This window comes from Chiroxiphia lanceolata, chromosome 3 (genome assembly GCF_009829145.1).
Source record: "Chiroxiphia lanceolata isolate bChiLan1 chromosome 3, bChiLan1.pri, whole genome shotgun sequence".
NCBI classification, from domain to species: domain Eukaryota; kingdom Metazoa; phylum Chordata; class Aves; order Passeriformes; family Pipridae; genus Chiroxiphia; species Chiroxiphia lanceolata.
Genome location: NC_045639.1, coordinates 10,676,204 through 10,693,244, shown reverse-complemented (window position 1 = coordinate 10,693,244; position 17,041 = coordinate 10,676,204). Strand labels below are relative to the sequence as shown.

Sequence of the window (17,041 nt, the reverse complement as noted above, 5' to 3'; positions counted from 1 at the left end):
ACAGGGTTCTGTTTGTTTGTTTTTAAATCCAGTTCCACTTTATTTGGCATTTTCTTTCTAACAGAGGTTTCTGAGTTTGCATTCTGAACACAGCTATCTTTACTTTAAACATGTTTCTCATCAATTATTCCTCGGTGATCTGGTAGTAGTTACCCCGATGACTCACTTTGTACTCAGACATCTCTTTAAATGTGGGTGCTGCTTGTATAACTGGGAAAATAACTTGGGAAAAATCCTAGATACTTTTCTAAGTAATTTTCATTGACAGATTTGTTAATCACTTTTATATTGAACTATTTTGGTCTAACACCCCCTTATGATAGCAGCAGGGATTCCACTGTGCTTTTCCAGACTCCAAGGGAGTCTGTTCCATCTTGGTTATTTGTATTGTTTGGGTACCCCATGTGAAGCTTTCATTAAATTCATAACCCCCCCTAAAGCATAATCCTGTATGTCTGCAGCAGCATCAGGAACCTTAGAATGTCAAATACCAGATACACCTCAAGTACTATTTTGCATTTATCACCCTTAGCACAAACTTAGCTGTATTAGGTACATTTCTGAAATACTGGTGGATGTAACCATAAGAAAAACAAAAACAAAAACTGAAGGCTGAACTGAGATGAAAATTAATGTGGGAGGGCATAAAACATATATTTGGATGTAGTGGCATTTTGATATAATTTATTCAGGTTTGTGTAATCAGAGGACTCCCTAGGCTTTATTTCTCGTTTCCGTGAAGGTCCTGGCAGGATGACACATTGATGTCTTTTAGGACATTACAGGGCTTTCAGTGCAATATTTAAGACACTGTCTTGAAAAAAATTGCTTTTTGCAGTGTCTCAGTGGAGTGTTCAGTACTTTTTTTTTGTTACTAGACACAGGTATTACAGTACTGACAATTTTTATTTGGGTTTCTTTTTCAGCTGTTCTTACAGACAATTTCATCATTTGTCATTTGAGGATCATAACCAGCTCTGCTTTATTCAGTTTACAAGAAGATGGATTCTCTCGATGTAAACAAAAGACTGGAAAAACTCTCTTGTTTGGACTTTAAGGTATAGGTGTCAATGGTGACTGCAAATACTGCAGGAACTGTACATTATGAATCACTGGTACTCACTGATACTGTATAGCAGCATAAATTGCAAACCTTTATATACTGACCAAAGCAGCTCAAGCTCTGAAAATGGCAGTTACTGAAAAGTAAAAAAAAAAAAAAAATAAAAATAAAAAATTATATGACATCCTGAGTTAACGTGTTAAAATACTGAGCCAAGAGGGATCCAAATTTCTACTATATTTACATTTGGGCTCAGACACACATTTGAGTGACCTCTGCTTGACAGATTACCTTGTGTCCATTGAGCAGCAGTAACTGACCCTTTGCACATTCTTGGCATCTAACAAGCATGAAGCAAAATCTGTAATGGTAAACCTCAGTGGAAAAGATTTAAGTTAATGTGTTTTACCTCTGTTTGTCGTGGGCTGAAAACACACACATGGTCAGTTACTGTGGCTCACCTGATAGACACGAACTCATGAAGCTCTGATACTTCAGCTGTCTGTCTGAGCTCCAAGCTGCTATAATTCTTTGCAGAAATCTGAATTTCCCCTCTAGTTACAGTGATGGAGTTGTTCAGAGAGTCGCTTTTACAATTAAGCCACCGAGTTAGGGCTCAAGGTAAGAAGCTGAGTTTCTCACTACTGGTCAACTATATATGTGACCTTAGGCAAGTGATTTGGTTCCAGTATGTCAATTCACTAGTTACACAGTGAAGATTAAAATACTCCTTTTTTCCAGCCCTTTATATGTGGGTTTGTCTATACCACAGTCACAGCAGCAGCTGAAAGTAGCCTAGAGGAGCTGAGCTGGCTTTAAACTATCCAGTCTGTATGTCAGTGGAAACCAGCTCATCTCAGGCTGAATTACACTGTATCTTGGATGGATTGGGCTGTGCAGACATAACTGATTTCAACCATAAGCTCTCTGGCATCAGGGCAGCAGCTGACTTTAGTGGAAGTGCGTGGTGCTACAGCAGTATGAAAAAATAATCAGCCAAGGCAATTAACTTTGAACAGGTGAGGTAGGAAAGGGACTGCATCCACTCACTGCAAGAATGAAGAAAGGTAGAAAGATACTGTGAGCAAAGGAGAGAGTTTGTATTTATTTCAGACTGGGTAAATGTTAAGGAAAACAATCTTGTGCTAGCAAATATTTTCCCCTTGACAACCCTTTAGTAATTTGCTTGCTGATATAAGGGAGCTTGCATCTGCAAGGCAAGCTTTTTAAGGATATGTTTAATTTAAGTTTTGCCATAATGTGTTTTAACTTGCTTGGTAGAAATACTTTCTGCTAGGAATATCTAATACATTTTCCAGGCTGTTTCAGTTCAGGGCCTCTTTTCAGCAATGGCTTGTGTTTGCAAGATTGATCCAGCCTCCATAACGTGGATTTGAGACAGTTCACTGTTCACTGGGAACTGAGCTGATACATACTTTACTTTAAAATGATGTGCCTTGTGCCTGGTTAAGGCTGTGCTTTGGAAGTGAGTGTGGTCTGTGGGGTGGCTTTTTTTTTAACAGTGCTAAAGTTTAACGAGGAAGCCATGGTGAACTGACAACTGCCTTTGTCATTGGAGTGTGTGGGCCACAGCTCCTGACTTAATGTTGGGAAAAAACAGAAATATCTGTTGCACTCCTTAATAGGGTTGTTAAGTTTTCAGTTCTTTGCTGACACAGCTGAGCTTCTCAAAACACCTCCGTGTTCAACGTTAACTTTGCTTTCTCTTGAAATCAGTGGGAATCACTATGGAATACTTCACTGCCAGCCAAAAAAAAAGGCATTTGCATTTTTTAATTGAATGTTCTTTTGTGTGAGGCTTGCTAGTTAGGCAGCTAAATATAATTTTTATTATCTTCAGAATTGCACCAGTGTGAGACTGCAGGAAGTATTATTCACTGCTGCAATAATATTATGTCAGCTCTCTACACTGATTTAGAGTTCTTCATGGCTGATTTTGGTCAAACTTACAAAAGCTAAAGATCACACAGTCAGCACTAATGCCACTCTCAGTAGAAACAAAATAGTCCTCAGTTGGAACTGTGCAAACTTGTAACAGTAACAAATGGGGGGATGGGTAGGGGAAAAACCTCATTCCTTAGAGCTGATTTTGTTTCAAGAGAAATTGAATGAAAAAGATAACTTGCACTGGTATAGAGCTACCACGGGATTAAAATCTAGAGCCAAGATTCAGGAAATTTGATTGTAGCCTTCACTTCTGCCTCTGACTTTTGGTGTAACCTTGAGAAATGTACATAGTATTTGGGTTTAAATTCCCATTTTAAAATGAGAAAATGTTTGCAATGATATAATGAATTTTCTCTCATATTATCATTGTAATGATAAGCAACTTCACATTGTTTGGTGTCCAGGCTCACCGTGGGCAAAATTGGCAGCAGTGCTGGACTGCCAGAGTGCTGTCAATAATAAGAACAAGTCAACCATGCTTTCCTCCTCACAGCTTGATATTTATCCAAAAGTTGGGTTTTTTACACAATGCATACCTAAATGAAAGAATTAATCTCTCTATCCTCTTCCTTTCTAAATGATTGAAGTTTATTTACATTTTGAAACAATAAAGGAAAATTTATATGAATCACTACAGTTTTGAGAGCAGCAAAATAGAATACCAGCTATTATCATTTGCCTTTTCTCAGTATCATGAGTCCATGTTTGAGAGTGACATGTCTATTGCAAGACTTAAAGGTTTACAAAAGATCTGTGGCTGTTATTACATATGAAATTGTTATGAACAGTTAATGCTACTGTACAGGAGTAATTAATACATGTGGAAGTATTTGTGCTTTTCCAAGCTAATCAATGTGTTGTCACCCAATTAACTATTTATATATAGTTCTAATTCAAGTAGCAGCTACCTGTAAACTTTTGTGTACATTTATCTTTACACATCTAAGTATTTTGACAAGTAAAACACAGGATATTCTGAAAATATTGACCTTTTGCAAGTTTTTCCTGTGGATGGTTTTTTAATCCATTTCAATTTACTGAAAGAGACAGAACAAGGAGTTAAATGTTTACCATGAGAAACAACATTGGTAATTACTTTGATTTCAGTTCCTTTTGATGTGTATTCAGGGGATGAAGAGGTCAATAATATTATGACCATGCAAATAGAAAAGGGTTCTTTTTGACCATATAAAAAACAGCAAAGGATTATTAAAGCATTAACCTTGATTTTAATGGCCTTGGTTGAGAGCTGAGATCACAATTTGGATGAGCCTGATTATTTACTAAATACAATACATAAATGCAACGGGTTCTTAACACCCATTGCACTCTGGCATTATCGCATTACTGCCAGCCTTTGTTGCCTTGCAGACAGGAATATGAAAGCAATCTGTCATGTAGTGAGACTGGCTCCAGAAGCATTTCTCTGATAAGAAGACCCCCTGCCCTTTGCTAGTGTCTGGTCCAGTAGGCTTAGCCATGCGCTTAATCCCCAGAAAGTGGTTCGATTATTGACCAGCAATGGCAAGATAGTTTTTTTTCCCCTAGCTATCAACCTTCCATTAATTCCTTAAGCAGAAATGCGGTGCAATCTATATTTCCTTGGCATGTGTCACCCAGATGGTGCACTGCTCATGTTTTCAAATAACCATGCTCCAAATAACAGAGTTTGAATAATAAATTCCACAAATCCTTCCTGAGGAAGAGGCACAATTCTCAAGAGCTGCATAAACTTTACGCAGATGCTAGCTCATCCACATTATGCAGAAAAGTATATTCTTTGCAAAGCAGATGTTTGTGTTTGGATTCCTTAATTTAGGCAGGAAAAAGAAAGATATAGTTTGCTCAAATGCTGTGGAATATATTTAATATTTGATTATGTCTTAAACACTAGCCTTAGCTCCGTGGTCAGCTTTGCAGAACTTGTCATTTAATATGGCTAAGCTTAAATCCTATGTGGAGGTCGATGCTGTCAAGCAACCATGACTGTACATTTTGGTATTGATTGGAGTCATTGCAGTAAATTCCTTCTTAACTCATATTCCTTTCCATCCCAATCCCCTCCCCACAGATAAAAGTGTGAGCATGTCTTTTTCTGTCTGAGGAGATATTTTTCACGTTTACAGACAGCCTATATGAAGATATATGTACGCAGTGCTCTGTGTGATATATACGTTCTTTTTCACACACCCAAAGTAAATGCTCCCATTTGCTCCTACTATGCTATTTCATCACCTCAAATATTTCCTACATTTTTTCTTCCATCAGATTTCTTATGTTGATATACTTGGACCAGAAGGTAGAAGGATGAAACGTCACCTGGCAATAAACTGTATGCAAGATATGGTCATTTGCTGGTGGTCAGCAACTAGTGATGGAGCATGGCCTTGGTCTCCTATTTCCTGTGAGAGGGACAGAGCCAACCTATTGCTATTAGGCTGTGCACATGGCAAATTGGAGGTACAGTGCTGAACTCTCTTGTTGCATGATTTTTTCAGATTTGCTAAAGAAAGAGCAACTTAAATGCATATTCAGCTAGATATAAAGAACAGATACGATCAAAACATAAGAAAGGAAGATCAACCATTCTAATCTTAAAACAAAGGTTGTTATTTAATAAAAAAAGCACCTTATTTAGTATGTTTACTATTTTCACATTAAAACTGGAAACCTGAAAAATGTAGCAAGGAAGTTATGTCTTTATCATGGAGTAGCTTTCGTGTTGCTAAAACTGAAAATAAAAGTGTCAGAGTTCCACTAGAAAACTGAGTTAGAAATTGTTGCATGCATGTCTGAAGCAATTTTTACATTGGCTGCAATGTTAACTGATAGGCATTTTACATCTATTTGAAGTTTTGTTATAAAATTCTATCTATGCCCAGATGGTGTTTAATTGTTGCTAGGAGTATTGATTAAATCAGGAACTGTTTTTTTTCTGAAAGAAAAAGTCAAAACTCCTCATCTACGGGCGGGAATGTAAGATACAAGTTAGGGCAAAGCTACAAGCTGACCCTCCTCCTGACACCTGCTTAGCTTACCTTTTTAGGCAGATGTTTCCGTTTCATCTGTTTAATTTTTGTTTCATCTATTCAAGAATCTTCGAATCCAGTTTGTTTTGTTAGGTAGAAAAATAAAAACAGAGAATTGGAGCCTGAATTTAAAACACTAAAGCTTTTTCTGGACTAACATCTTGTATAGATGCTCCTGTATTCGGAATTTTATTTTCAGTTTGTCTTAAGCCATTTTTAATATGGACTAAAAAGGCACTGACTGTGGGAGAAGAGCACAAACTTGAGGATCAGCTGTGGAATAGCTGTTCTGGATTACTAGAGACTATTTCTCTATAGGGAAAAACCCTAAGTAACACTTTAAAATAAAGCTCTTACAAACAGCACCCTGTTCTCTTAATTAGGGAAGATGTAAATGTTTTAATGTCTTGGAACTATTACTTTGATAACTAATATTTGAGTGAGATTTTTTTTTCCCTTGAGGCTTTCTATATATTGGAAACCAAAGAGAAAATGTGGTTGAGACAGCTTTTCTTCTTATTTCTGTCATTAGTGCTGTAGAATTGAAGTTTAAATTACCTCCAGCTTTGCCTTCTTTACTTCTTTTCAATTGACCTCTCTCCACTTGCGGTCATCTTTGACTCATCTCTCCTCTGCCTGCTCACACCTGCAGTTCTCCATTCCCCCTGCAGCTATGCCAGATCACATAGAAAAATTACTCTGGGAGCTAAAACGCGTGGCTGTTCTTTGTAAGCTTTTCCAGCCTAGTCCCTGTGCCAGTTTGATATTATGAAACTTCATCCTACTAACATTTCAGACCTTATTTCTTGCCGTGACTTCCGTACGTCCAGGTTCTGACAGCGACATTCCCATGCCTTTTTTTATCTTTCTACATCTTCCAGAAGGCTCCCTAATGCCAACAAAGCAGTTTGCAATCTCTGTTTTCTGAGGTGTTGTTTAGAGATCCTTTCTTCTAAGAAATTCACAGAAACCACCCTGTCAGTTCAAAGCTTTCTGTGTTTCAATTTTTATGTTATAGGGAGATTTCCAAAATCACAGGATTCCTCAGATTCTTTCTGTGCACCTAGTTTTATCCTTTTCTTGTTTAGACTCTGTATAGTCCTAAGCACATCACTGGTGCTTTACACAGTAAAGATAATTCGCATTCACTGAGGCTTTAGGCCTCGTAATCCTTTTAATTTGGCCCATATTGTAATAGAAATATAATAAAACTCTTTTTAAAAGCAGAACTGCTAAATTTGACTGTTCAATTGCTTTCCCTTTTTTGATTCTTTGCCTGTACTTGTCTGTTTCAATTCTGAGATTTGGATGAAATTTCTTTTCCTCTATTTATCAATAAAATACAAGCACTCTGCCAGGACTATGGAAAACTTAGTCATATATGAATAAACTTCTGCTTGTTCAGTTAGGCTGTTCCATGTACTTGGATGTTCAGTAAGGCTCAGACACTCCGCCTATATGGTAGCCTATAAGTATAACCTATGGATTATTTGGTTGAGGTTTTGACCTTATTTCCTATGGGCAGAAGTTAAGTTCCTGTGCACAGATGGGAGAACATCATAACCCAGCAGTTCTAGAAGTAATGTCAACCCCAACCTGCATTTAACTGAGGTACATTTTTCCCCTACAGAGTCTTGGAGGGGGACATTAACTTAACACCTTTAACTTCTGAAGGTCATTGATAGCGAAACTGAGCAAAAACATAGTTAGCATTTCTAGAGCGCTCTAAACAGTTACTCTCCAGGTCAGACCCAGTGGTTCTGTAAGCATTTTTTCCTCTCTTTACCTTACTCCCTTAACGTTTTGTAGTTTCTTCAGAATAAGAACAGGATGTGCCGTTGTTTGCATGAAGTAAATCCATATTTATCCTATTTCATCAGTAATATGAATTTTTCCCAGTAAATGATTATTGTCAGCAGCAAGAATAAGAAGCATGACCTGATTCAGTTTAGAGCATTTATCATAAAGGGTTCAAGTAATATCACCTTTACTTGAAAATAATAGTATCGGTTGGATAAAGGAGCATGATTATCTAGATTAAGAGAAAGCGAATTACTGAATATCGGACCATAAAGAGTTTGGCATATTGGGCTCGTGAAACCAAGCCCCGGAAATGCTACCACAACCACCACCTCGGTGCTGACCTTTGAAAACCACAAAAGGACCTACCAGCTGCTGAACTCACGTGTCGGGGCAGAGCAAAGGTAAATGGGGCACTGTTTGATACTGCTTCCTGCCTGGAAGACTTTTTTGAGTATTATTGGCGCTCACCAGAAGAGTGTGTATGAGGATGAGGACAGGAATAGCTCTGGGATGAGACAACTCACCCCTTGTCATGATCATCGCCTGTATACACACGTTCTGTGTTGGGATGATTCACATTGCCCAACGGAGTATTTGGGGTATTGTGAACTTCAGCGTTTCAACTAATGAAAGAAATACATTTACTTTTAAATACACTGTAAATTTGATTTGAATTTTATATGTGGCTTTATATTTTAGCATTTACTACTATTAAGGCTACAGGTAAGCACTATTCCACTAAAAACAGAAATAACTTTTCCTTGCAAATTCAGCTTATTTTACTGAATTTTTTTCTGAGCTCAGTGTTTACTGTGTGAGTGCTGTAGATTTGGTGAAGTGTCCCTTGAAGAAATAAAGGCTTTCTGTTTAGCATTGCCTTTGCTTTGGTGTGATGTACATTTGGATAGATGCGTCCATGTTGCTGCAGGAATATTTGTCTGTTGGACCTTTGTCTGCTTTCCTGTGTGTTTTGGTTTCCTCCAGTAAACTTATCCATTCTCTAATTTATTTATTTAATTATTTGTGTTTGTTTGTTTTGTTTTTTCTATATTAAAGTATCAGTGATCAAGGATGTTATTTAAATTGTCTCCCTGTGGAGATAACGCTGGTGTTTTGTTTTCAAACCAGAAGAGAAATTTTCCAGAAATTATTTCAAACAATTTGCTATGAATAAAAAGGATCTGAAGTGAAATCATCTTTGGATTAAATGCTTTGAGAGAAAGTCCAGTTAAAATCAACATGAACTTTATTCTGCAAACAAAAATTAACAGGAGGTGCTGATGCCAGGGCTCAGTTACTGTAGTACTTTGCATTTGTCTTTGCCGTGTTTATTTTCACTCCATTTAGTGCTAGTGTGAATGACTGAAATTATACTTCAACCATGTGGAAAAAAATAGTTTCCCTGAGAGAGAATGTTATTTTTCTTTCTCCCAAAGAAAATATTTAAGTTATTGTGCCCACATTTCACCTCAGATTTGTGAAAAAACACAGCCCTGTCCTACAGTTACTGTAGTGCTCAGAAAAACATCCACCGTGTGTGACTGAATGGCTGAAATACCTCTCACACATACAGCAAAGAATGTAAAATCCTCCATGTCACATTGAGTTAAAAGTTCAGTGAATAATATGGGATAAAGATGATGATTATGATAAATTTTGAAAGAAAAAAAAACAAATGTCGACTGGAGATCTAAATAGTAAGATTGAATGTAGGACTGTAGACCCAATGCATCCAAAGAAGTAACCTAGGTAGGAGCCTTGCATTTTTATTTTACAAAGGTTTTGAAATAGGGTGGGTTTTTTCCTTTCATCTTCACAGTGCTGTATTTAGAACTATTTTACTCTAGTATGCACCTCACTTCCCACTTTATGTTTCTAATTAAAATGTTTGTTGTTATTTGGAACCTCACTGTGTGAAATTAAATAAGCCACTTTTTTAGCATCCATAAAATAAATCAAACATTTTTTTCTCATCTGAAAGACACACAATTAGTCACAGCAAGCTTATTTCTCTGTTTCTTTGTTTTCTTTTTTCATCTGCCTGGTAAGCCAATTTTCTGCTTAAGAACTACTGGTTAAAACTCTTACTTGTTTTGATATGTGGACTTTATCCTTTCCCAGTATTCTATGCAAATACTTCAGTATTCAGTGTTCAAAGATTTGCACTGAGAAGAATGATACTGCCCACACAACCTAGTGCTATTATTTTTTTCAAACATAAAATGAAAGAGTTTTAACTAGCATAGTTCAGGGTCCTTATAAAGATTAAGAGATTCCTTTACTTGGATTCTTATGATTCCTGACTCTAGGATTTGAGAGCCTGGCATTGTAGCATCCCTCATCCTGCTGATGAGCTGATGCAGAGCCCAGGTCAGTACTGCAAGGGGAAGACAATATAGATATGCAGTAGTGGTACATGGCTGCCATATTAATAAGGGAAATGTGTATAAATTATGTGAACAATATTTAAATGCATGCAATGTATTTTTATAGCATTCACATCACAAAACTAAAAGGGATTTTTACATTTTTTAAATTATTTATGTATTTCTTTTCAACGAAGGAATTGGTTTTACTTCATGCAAGGTATTTCCAGAAATCTTTCCTGGAAATCCAGGCTAAGTGCTTAGCCCAAGATTTATGGAAAGTACTTAACACTGAAAGAACTATACACCCTGCCATGTGATCTTACAGCTCGATGTTTTCAGATCCACTGCCATATCCCCTCCTCCACATATCTGACAGTTGTCCTACCCATTTCTGAGGAAACTCCTCCAGCTTTTGCTTCCCCATTCCCCAAACAAATGGTTTGTTAACTCTTTCAATGAAGTTCCAGAGAACTGCTGCTTACCAGGAAGGAATCCCACTGGATTCCTTTAAATGGACTGCTAAAGCACTATGTGCACTACATTTACTAGCCTGTGGCTGCTTACCAGATAGAAGAACATTGGCAGAATACTATCTTCTTGGGGGAAAAAAAAGTTTTATTAGACTTCTTATCTTTCAAAAGCATTATCTTAGCCTTATTAACATGTTTCTGTAGCTGTATGTCTCTCTGCTTTACTTTTCCAGTTAGCGGCATGAAGAATGAATAATAAAAGTAACTTCTGACAGAGAAACTCAAATCTTCCCTCTGAGATGAAAGAGAATATCCATTTTTTTCCTTCAGAATGCAAAGTGGCAGTTACATTCAGTAAAACTGGAAGCCAGAACAAAGAGGTCTCTCAGCTTGATACTCTTCCTGCAAGAGGCACATGAGGCCACTGATGCATGAGATCCAATCTAAGGAGAAATGTTCTCTTGTTTTCAGCCAGAATATGAACAGGAGTGTCTAGAAAAGTTTCCTTTAAGCCTTATGTGTTTAAACATTATGCCAAAACTTATGTTTTGAAAGGCAGCAAATAGTCTTTCTCTCCTTGCAGGAACTTTTTCCTAGTTTAGAATTGTGTTATATACATCAACCAGCCCTACCCTAGACTTCATTTCAAGGATTTGCTCTCAAAATTATATGAAGCTAGGAAGCTTCTCATCTCAAGACTCATTAGCCTTCCAAAATGCAAGATTTTACTTTCTTTTGAATTCAAAGTAGTGGTCATCATTTTGTCCTACTTTTACTCTAAGAAGGCAGAACAAAATTATGAAATTTGGGTGCAGTTTACTTGCCGACTCTCAAACAATCATATGGCAACATTTATTTTTCTGTGACTGTTTCCATTGCTTTTTTCCACTAGTCACTCCTATGGAGTTGTGAAATCCATGTTTCACATATTTCTTCTCTATTGTCCTAACCTTTAAGGCCAGCCTATCTTCAGAATTGAATAGTGCTTTCATGCTTTCATCTCTCATAGGCTTAATTATTGTGTGGATCTCATGACTTTCTTGTAGCTTGTGAGGAGATATCCAGAGAAAAACACTGGTTTGGGGTCAAAATATGTAGCTAAATAATGCAGTGCATTGAAACCTGCCACAGAAGACAGAAATCTGAGTCTCACAGGGCCTCAAGGCTCATTTCACTGAAGTTATGGAAGCTTTGAAGACTTGCTTGGGCAAGACTTCTGTTTCACACATTTGAAAGGGATCTACCTGGGTCTCTCTACATACTCTTAGGAAAAACTGCAGAACAAACAATACCACTTCGCTTTGTCTTTATTTGGGGTTAGAGAACTATGTGGTCACAGTAATCCCTTGTCCATAATAACCTCTTTTAGGAGTTTCCTTACTATGCAATTTAACACCCTAATAAACACACTTCAGCAGCTCTAACATGTGCACAGTAGCCACTGCAACATTTTGTGGGCATAAAATGCCTAGTTGAGGAGGCTAAGTCATTGTTGAGGGAATGACTGAGGTGAGAAAATGTTTTTCAGACTATAAATAATGTAATAATTTATTTCCTCTTCGATATACATTTTCATTGTTACTACTCTGTTGAGATTGGTAGGTGAGGTTTTCACAGGTTGGATGCGTTGGTTTCTGTATTAGGTGCTTTTGCATTAAGTGGTTCTCTGCATGCTACTCTTAAAAGTAGCAAAGACTTTTGTATTAAACTGTCAGCTGGTTTCCAGCCAGAGAACTGCAATAATCCTTTTTTTTCTTTCTTTGAATGAGAAACCCTTTTGCTGACAAAACAAGTAAAGTGTCAGAACAAAACATCCTAATCAGCCCGATCAAGGTCCCAAATAGCTTGTTTATAAACTTATCAGTTACTTCTGAAGTAATGGGTGGTATGCCAAAAAATCTAAATTTCTTATTCTCTTTTGCAGGATGAAAGGCTAAGTTATGTGTTCCATTGCTCTTGTGATCTATGGAAAACAAATTTAAATTGCTGTAACATTATGTGTGCATTTCTGTTTTCAACCTGAAATTTCCAGCTTTCCTTCCTCGTCCTCTCTCTGTCTTTTGATCACATTTTTACCCCTTTCTGGGTAAAAGGTGCTTTCATACCACCTGAACTTAAGGGGCTTCCAAAAATTGTAGCAGGTCAGCAGCTTTAATCTGTAATGTGAAGATTGCTGTGGGTATACCTGAGGGTGGGTTTCGGCTCAGGCTGACATTTTCCTTTCACTCTTATTTCTGCATGAACAAACACCAGCAAGTTTCTGACTGACTTGCACTACTCTCATTATGCTAGACATGGGTTTTCTCTCCCTTTCAGAGAAATAGCTTTTCATAACCTCATTTGCATCTTATTTACAGCTGGTTTTTCTCCACGGTTTCCCTGTTCATATCCTCTACACCACCTCTCGCTCAAACCAAATATCATAGGACATGAATCTTCACTGTCTCCACTGTTGTCTCCCCCACTTTATGGTACTTCCCATGTTTCCACACTACAGATTCTTGCTCTTTACCAGCTGGTGTTTTATCACATTACACCTTTGTGTTCTTCTTTCAGTTCATTCAACTTTCAAGTACCCATAATGATCCTCCCTTTTCTGCTATCACAAATTCATCTATTCTGTATCTAAAGCTGTGTGGCACCAAAGAACATCTACCACCTATCATTGGCAATATACAGTAGATGTTGTTTAAACATGCCATTGTTTCTACCACTACAGTGTAGTATTTTCTGTTACCATGGCCCTGCATCTACACATGATGCTCAGAGTAATCTATTATAGATTTTTTCAGTAACTTTGGGATTTCTCCCCCACCCCCCTTGTGAATAATGAGTTATTCTGATATTCTGCTCATTTTCCCTCTTACTAACGTTGTTAAGACCATCCTCTTTTATCTTCTATTCTGCTAACCTATTATATAGGTCTGGACAAACAAATACAACTCAAACTATATTGCAGGGTTTTTTTAAATGAAATGAGTAAACCTTTTAGAAGTTAAAACAGTAGATTCTAAAGAATGCATATTTGTTTTACTTACTGACCCACAAGAAAACGTATTTGCAATCGCCTATTTTTAAATCATCAAAATAAGAATAAATTACTACAAATGCCTACCAAAACCTCTTCGATTTTTTTTCAGGTTCTGAGTTTTGTCCGCACAGAATGGGATCCCCTCCATGCCAGCTTCAGCACTCACCAGCCTTACCAGGTGCACACAGTGGAGCACTCGGTGTCAGCAGCCAAGGAGCCATGGCCGACAGCTGCGTCTACAAGTGTCTCAGGAACAAAATCCAGTGTGCAGCCATCACCAGGATACCGCTGCGATCCAGGGCCATCAGCTGCTGCAGGGATGTTACAGAAGACAAACTAGTCCTGGGCTGTGAAGACTCATAATTCTGTATGAAGCCTACAACCAAGTAACTCTGTTAGCCCAGGCAGAACTGCTGCCTACTGTGGTGACCTACCACCCCGCCGGGGCCGTATTCGTGGTCGGCAGCTCTCAAGGGGAGCTGCAACTTTTTGACACAGCACTGTCCCCCGTTAAAATTCAGCTCTTGGCACAAGACTATTCACCTGAGGCAACTTTGCAATGCAGTAAACACTTTGAGGTGCCTAGCAGCCTCATCCAGATCCAGTGGGCTGCCCCTCCAGTTGCGTGTGTCAGCCCTGACAGCACTGATATTCATGATCTTTTGTTGGTTAGATTTGACAAAGGACCCTTGGGAGTACTTCACTTTAAACTTGGTAAGTTCCTAAGCACGTGTGGTGAACCTTGAGCTCTCAAGGAAACGTCTGTACCCCACAAGGTTTTTGTAGTTTAAAGCATGCTAATTTTAGATATATGGGACCACAGCCTGAAAAGCAAATTGTTCCAACAATATCTGAAGATATGAACCAAGGAGTTCTTTGTCTGTTTCACAATGACTTAATACCTTTCATATGAGGTCAGACAGGATAGGACCCCAATCTGTTGTCAGGTCAGCATCCCATTATGTTCCCCATTACTCTAATAAAGCATAACAATTTATCATATGGAAAATTCCTTTAACCTGTAGTATATAACTTTAGGAATTGTATTCATTCTGTAGCAATAGCCCTAACAAGCTAAAATAATCCATATTTAATAATAGAATAGTAATGCTATTTCTTTCCCAAATTATTTTTTTGTGTGTATGATGTATATTTGTCCCAGTACTGTTATTCTGGCTTCAGTACATGAAGTTGCATTTTCTTTCCTTGAAGACTTTTCACAGAAGAACAAAGTTCTTCATAACCTTCAGAGAAGTTTGCTCTCAACTAATTTGCAAGGACTTGTGAATAAAAGAATTAATAATACTAATTTTAGAATTTATATAGCACTTTTCATTTTAGGTGTATGGAGACTTTGAAAGAGTAAACCCACAATTATCTTCCTCTTATAAGCAGAATAACAAGAAGCAGAAAAGGAAAGCTAAAGGGCTTTCCAAGAGTTACACAGTGACTCAGTGGCTGAACTAAGACTAAAACCCCTGCAGTGGCTCATCAGTTAGAACTGTATTCTTTTCATTCAGGTCAGGCAAGTTACAGTGGTGTAAATCCACTGTGAGGGCTAAAAAAACCAATCATTCTTAAACCCTCTGACTCCCAAGGCAGTGTTTCGGCAGGGCAGACAGCCATCCTGGAAAATTTCACCATTTTGCCCATTGTCCAAGAAAACAAGATTGCCTCTATAGATCTTCATGGGTGTTTTTAATGATTCTTTTGTATAAAGCTACTGAGATTAGAAACAAGCCTTTTTTTTTAAAAGAAAAACAAACAACCCCCAAAAAAACCCAAAATAACAACCTAGTAGACAGTAAGATCTGAAAATCTACTTTATTTCTTTACTTAATGAGACACACATGTGCTTTGTGTGGGATAACTGACTAAAAGTACCACAGACCTAAGAATTTGAAAGACTGAATTAATAAAACTTAACCAAGCATGGCACTGCAAAAAGGTAAATTAATATAATGAGATGTTTGCAACAAAAAAATGTTGGATTGATTTCTAGTTGTGTAGTTTTAAAAGAGCTGATCAGGATTATTGCTGTTGTCCAAAAAAACTATTAAAAAAACCTGTTTGCAGGTTATAATTTATTTTGAGATAATTAGCTGCATTAAGTTCAATGACAGGTTTAATAGTTGCAGAGTACCCTAGAACACTAATTATAGCAGCTATTTGATGTTTTTGTGCATGTTGGCCATTGGAAAAAAACAAACCCTCTAAATTATCTGAGTCCTGATTTTGGCTGGGATGGAGTTGAGCAGGAGGCACTCTACCCACCTCTACCTTGCTTTTCTTCAGTCCTCCCTTGTGAGGTTTTCTCACAACAGCTTTCCAGAAAGCACAGCTTTCCCCTTCCTATCTTTAGCACATTTATGTTCTTACCAACGCAAGCAGGCTCTCAGTACAGGGATTTAGAGGCCTTTCCTGCTAATTGCCAGCTTGTAAACTTAATTGGACTGTCTCCCTGGGCACCGTTCCTAAATCAATTAGGCAGTGAGTTGGCTGTCACCTCCTTTTCCCAAGCAGGTTGCCTGGAAGCGCACCACCCAGGAGAAGTCAAGCATCCAAATGGGAAGATGTTGACCTCTACAGCTGAAAGTTATCACATTTTAAAATTCATTCTGTATAATTACTGTAAAATCTCTTCTAGGAAGAAGGCAAGGCTCTCTCCCTCCTTCCCTCCCTCCCTCTTTGTAGTCCACTGTGCAAAAATGTGCTGTTCTCTATTTCATCCTGGTTTTCAGCTTTACGCTTCCTCTGCTTAGTTTGCCACACTACCAAAGTAACTGTGTTGATTAGCAAGCCCATCTTCACAGCCTCAGCAGTTTTTAGGTCTCTGCTGTTTAAGAAATAATGCAAATATAAGTTATACAGAAAATACAGGGGTCCATGACAGCAAGACCCAGACAGGCATTCAGGAGTGAAATAAAATCCATAATTAACACATGGCTTGGAATGGTTTCCCACAGAAGTCTGTTAAGAAACTATGTCAATGAGAATAAGCAAATATGTTTTTAACTTCCAGCTATATTATTATTTTGGACAAGTTCTCTGAATTCTCCATTGTGCTGTCTATCCAGTTTTATTTCAGGAAAAGATTCATATTAAATATACCCTCAAACATTAATGGCAGATGTCTTTGGTGTCTAATGCCAAACACATTTCCAAAAGCATTGCAGCTTCTTGTCATTGATGTCAGCCTAGATCCTGGATAAGGCCAAATGTGGTACTCATGCCAGAGTTCAGCATTGCTGGCCTCAAAAGGCATTTAAAATAATATTATATTTAATTAACATGAAAATAAGTATTTT

The 17,041-nt window shown here is 37.7% G+C and overlaps 1 protein-coding gene across 1 annotated transcript in view; it reads left to right on the top strand.

The window, feature by feature from the left end:
- The window catches only part of WDPCP (WD repeat containing planar cell polarity effector), a 148,008-nt gene that overhangs the window by 60,454 nt on the left and 70,513 nt on the right, over positions 1–17,041 (top strand). Inside the window, 7 exon segments of the mRNA XM_032681648.1 lie at positions 927–947; positions 950–991; positions 994–1,058; positions 5,300–5,491; positions 13,843–13,951; positions 13,954–14,091; positions 14,094–14,447. Of these exon segments, the coding sequence (XP_032537539.1) occupies positions 927–947; positions 950–991; positions 994–1,058; positions 5,300–5,491; positions 13,843–13,951; positions 13,954–14,091; positions 14,094–14,447 (921 nt within the window).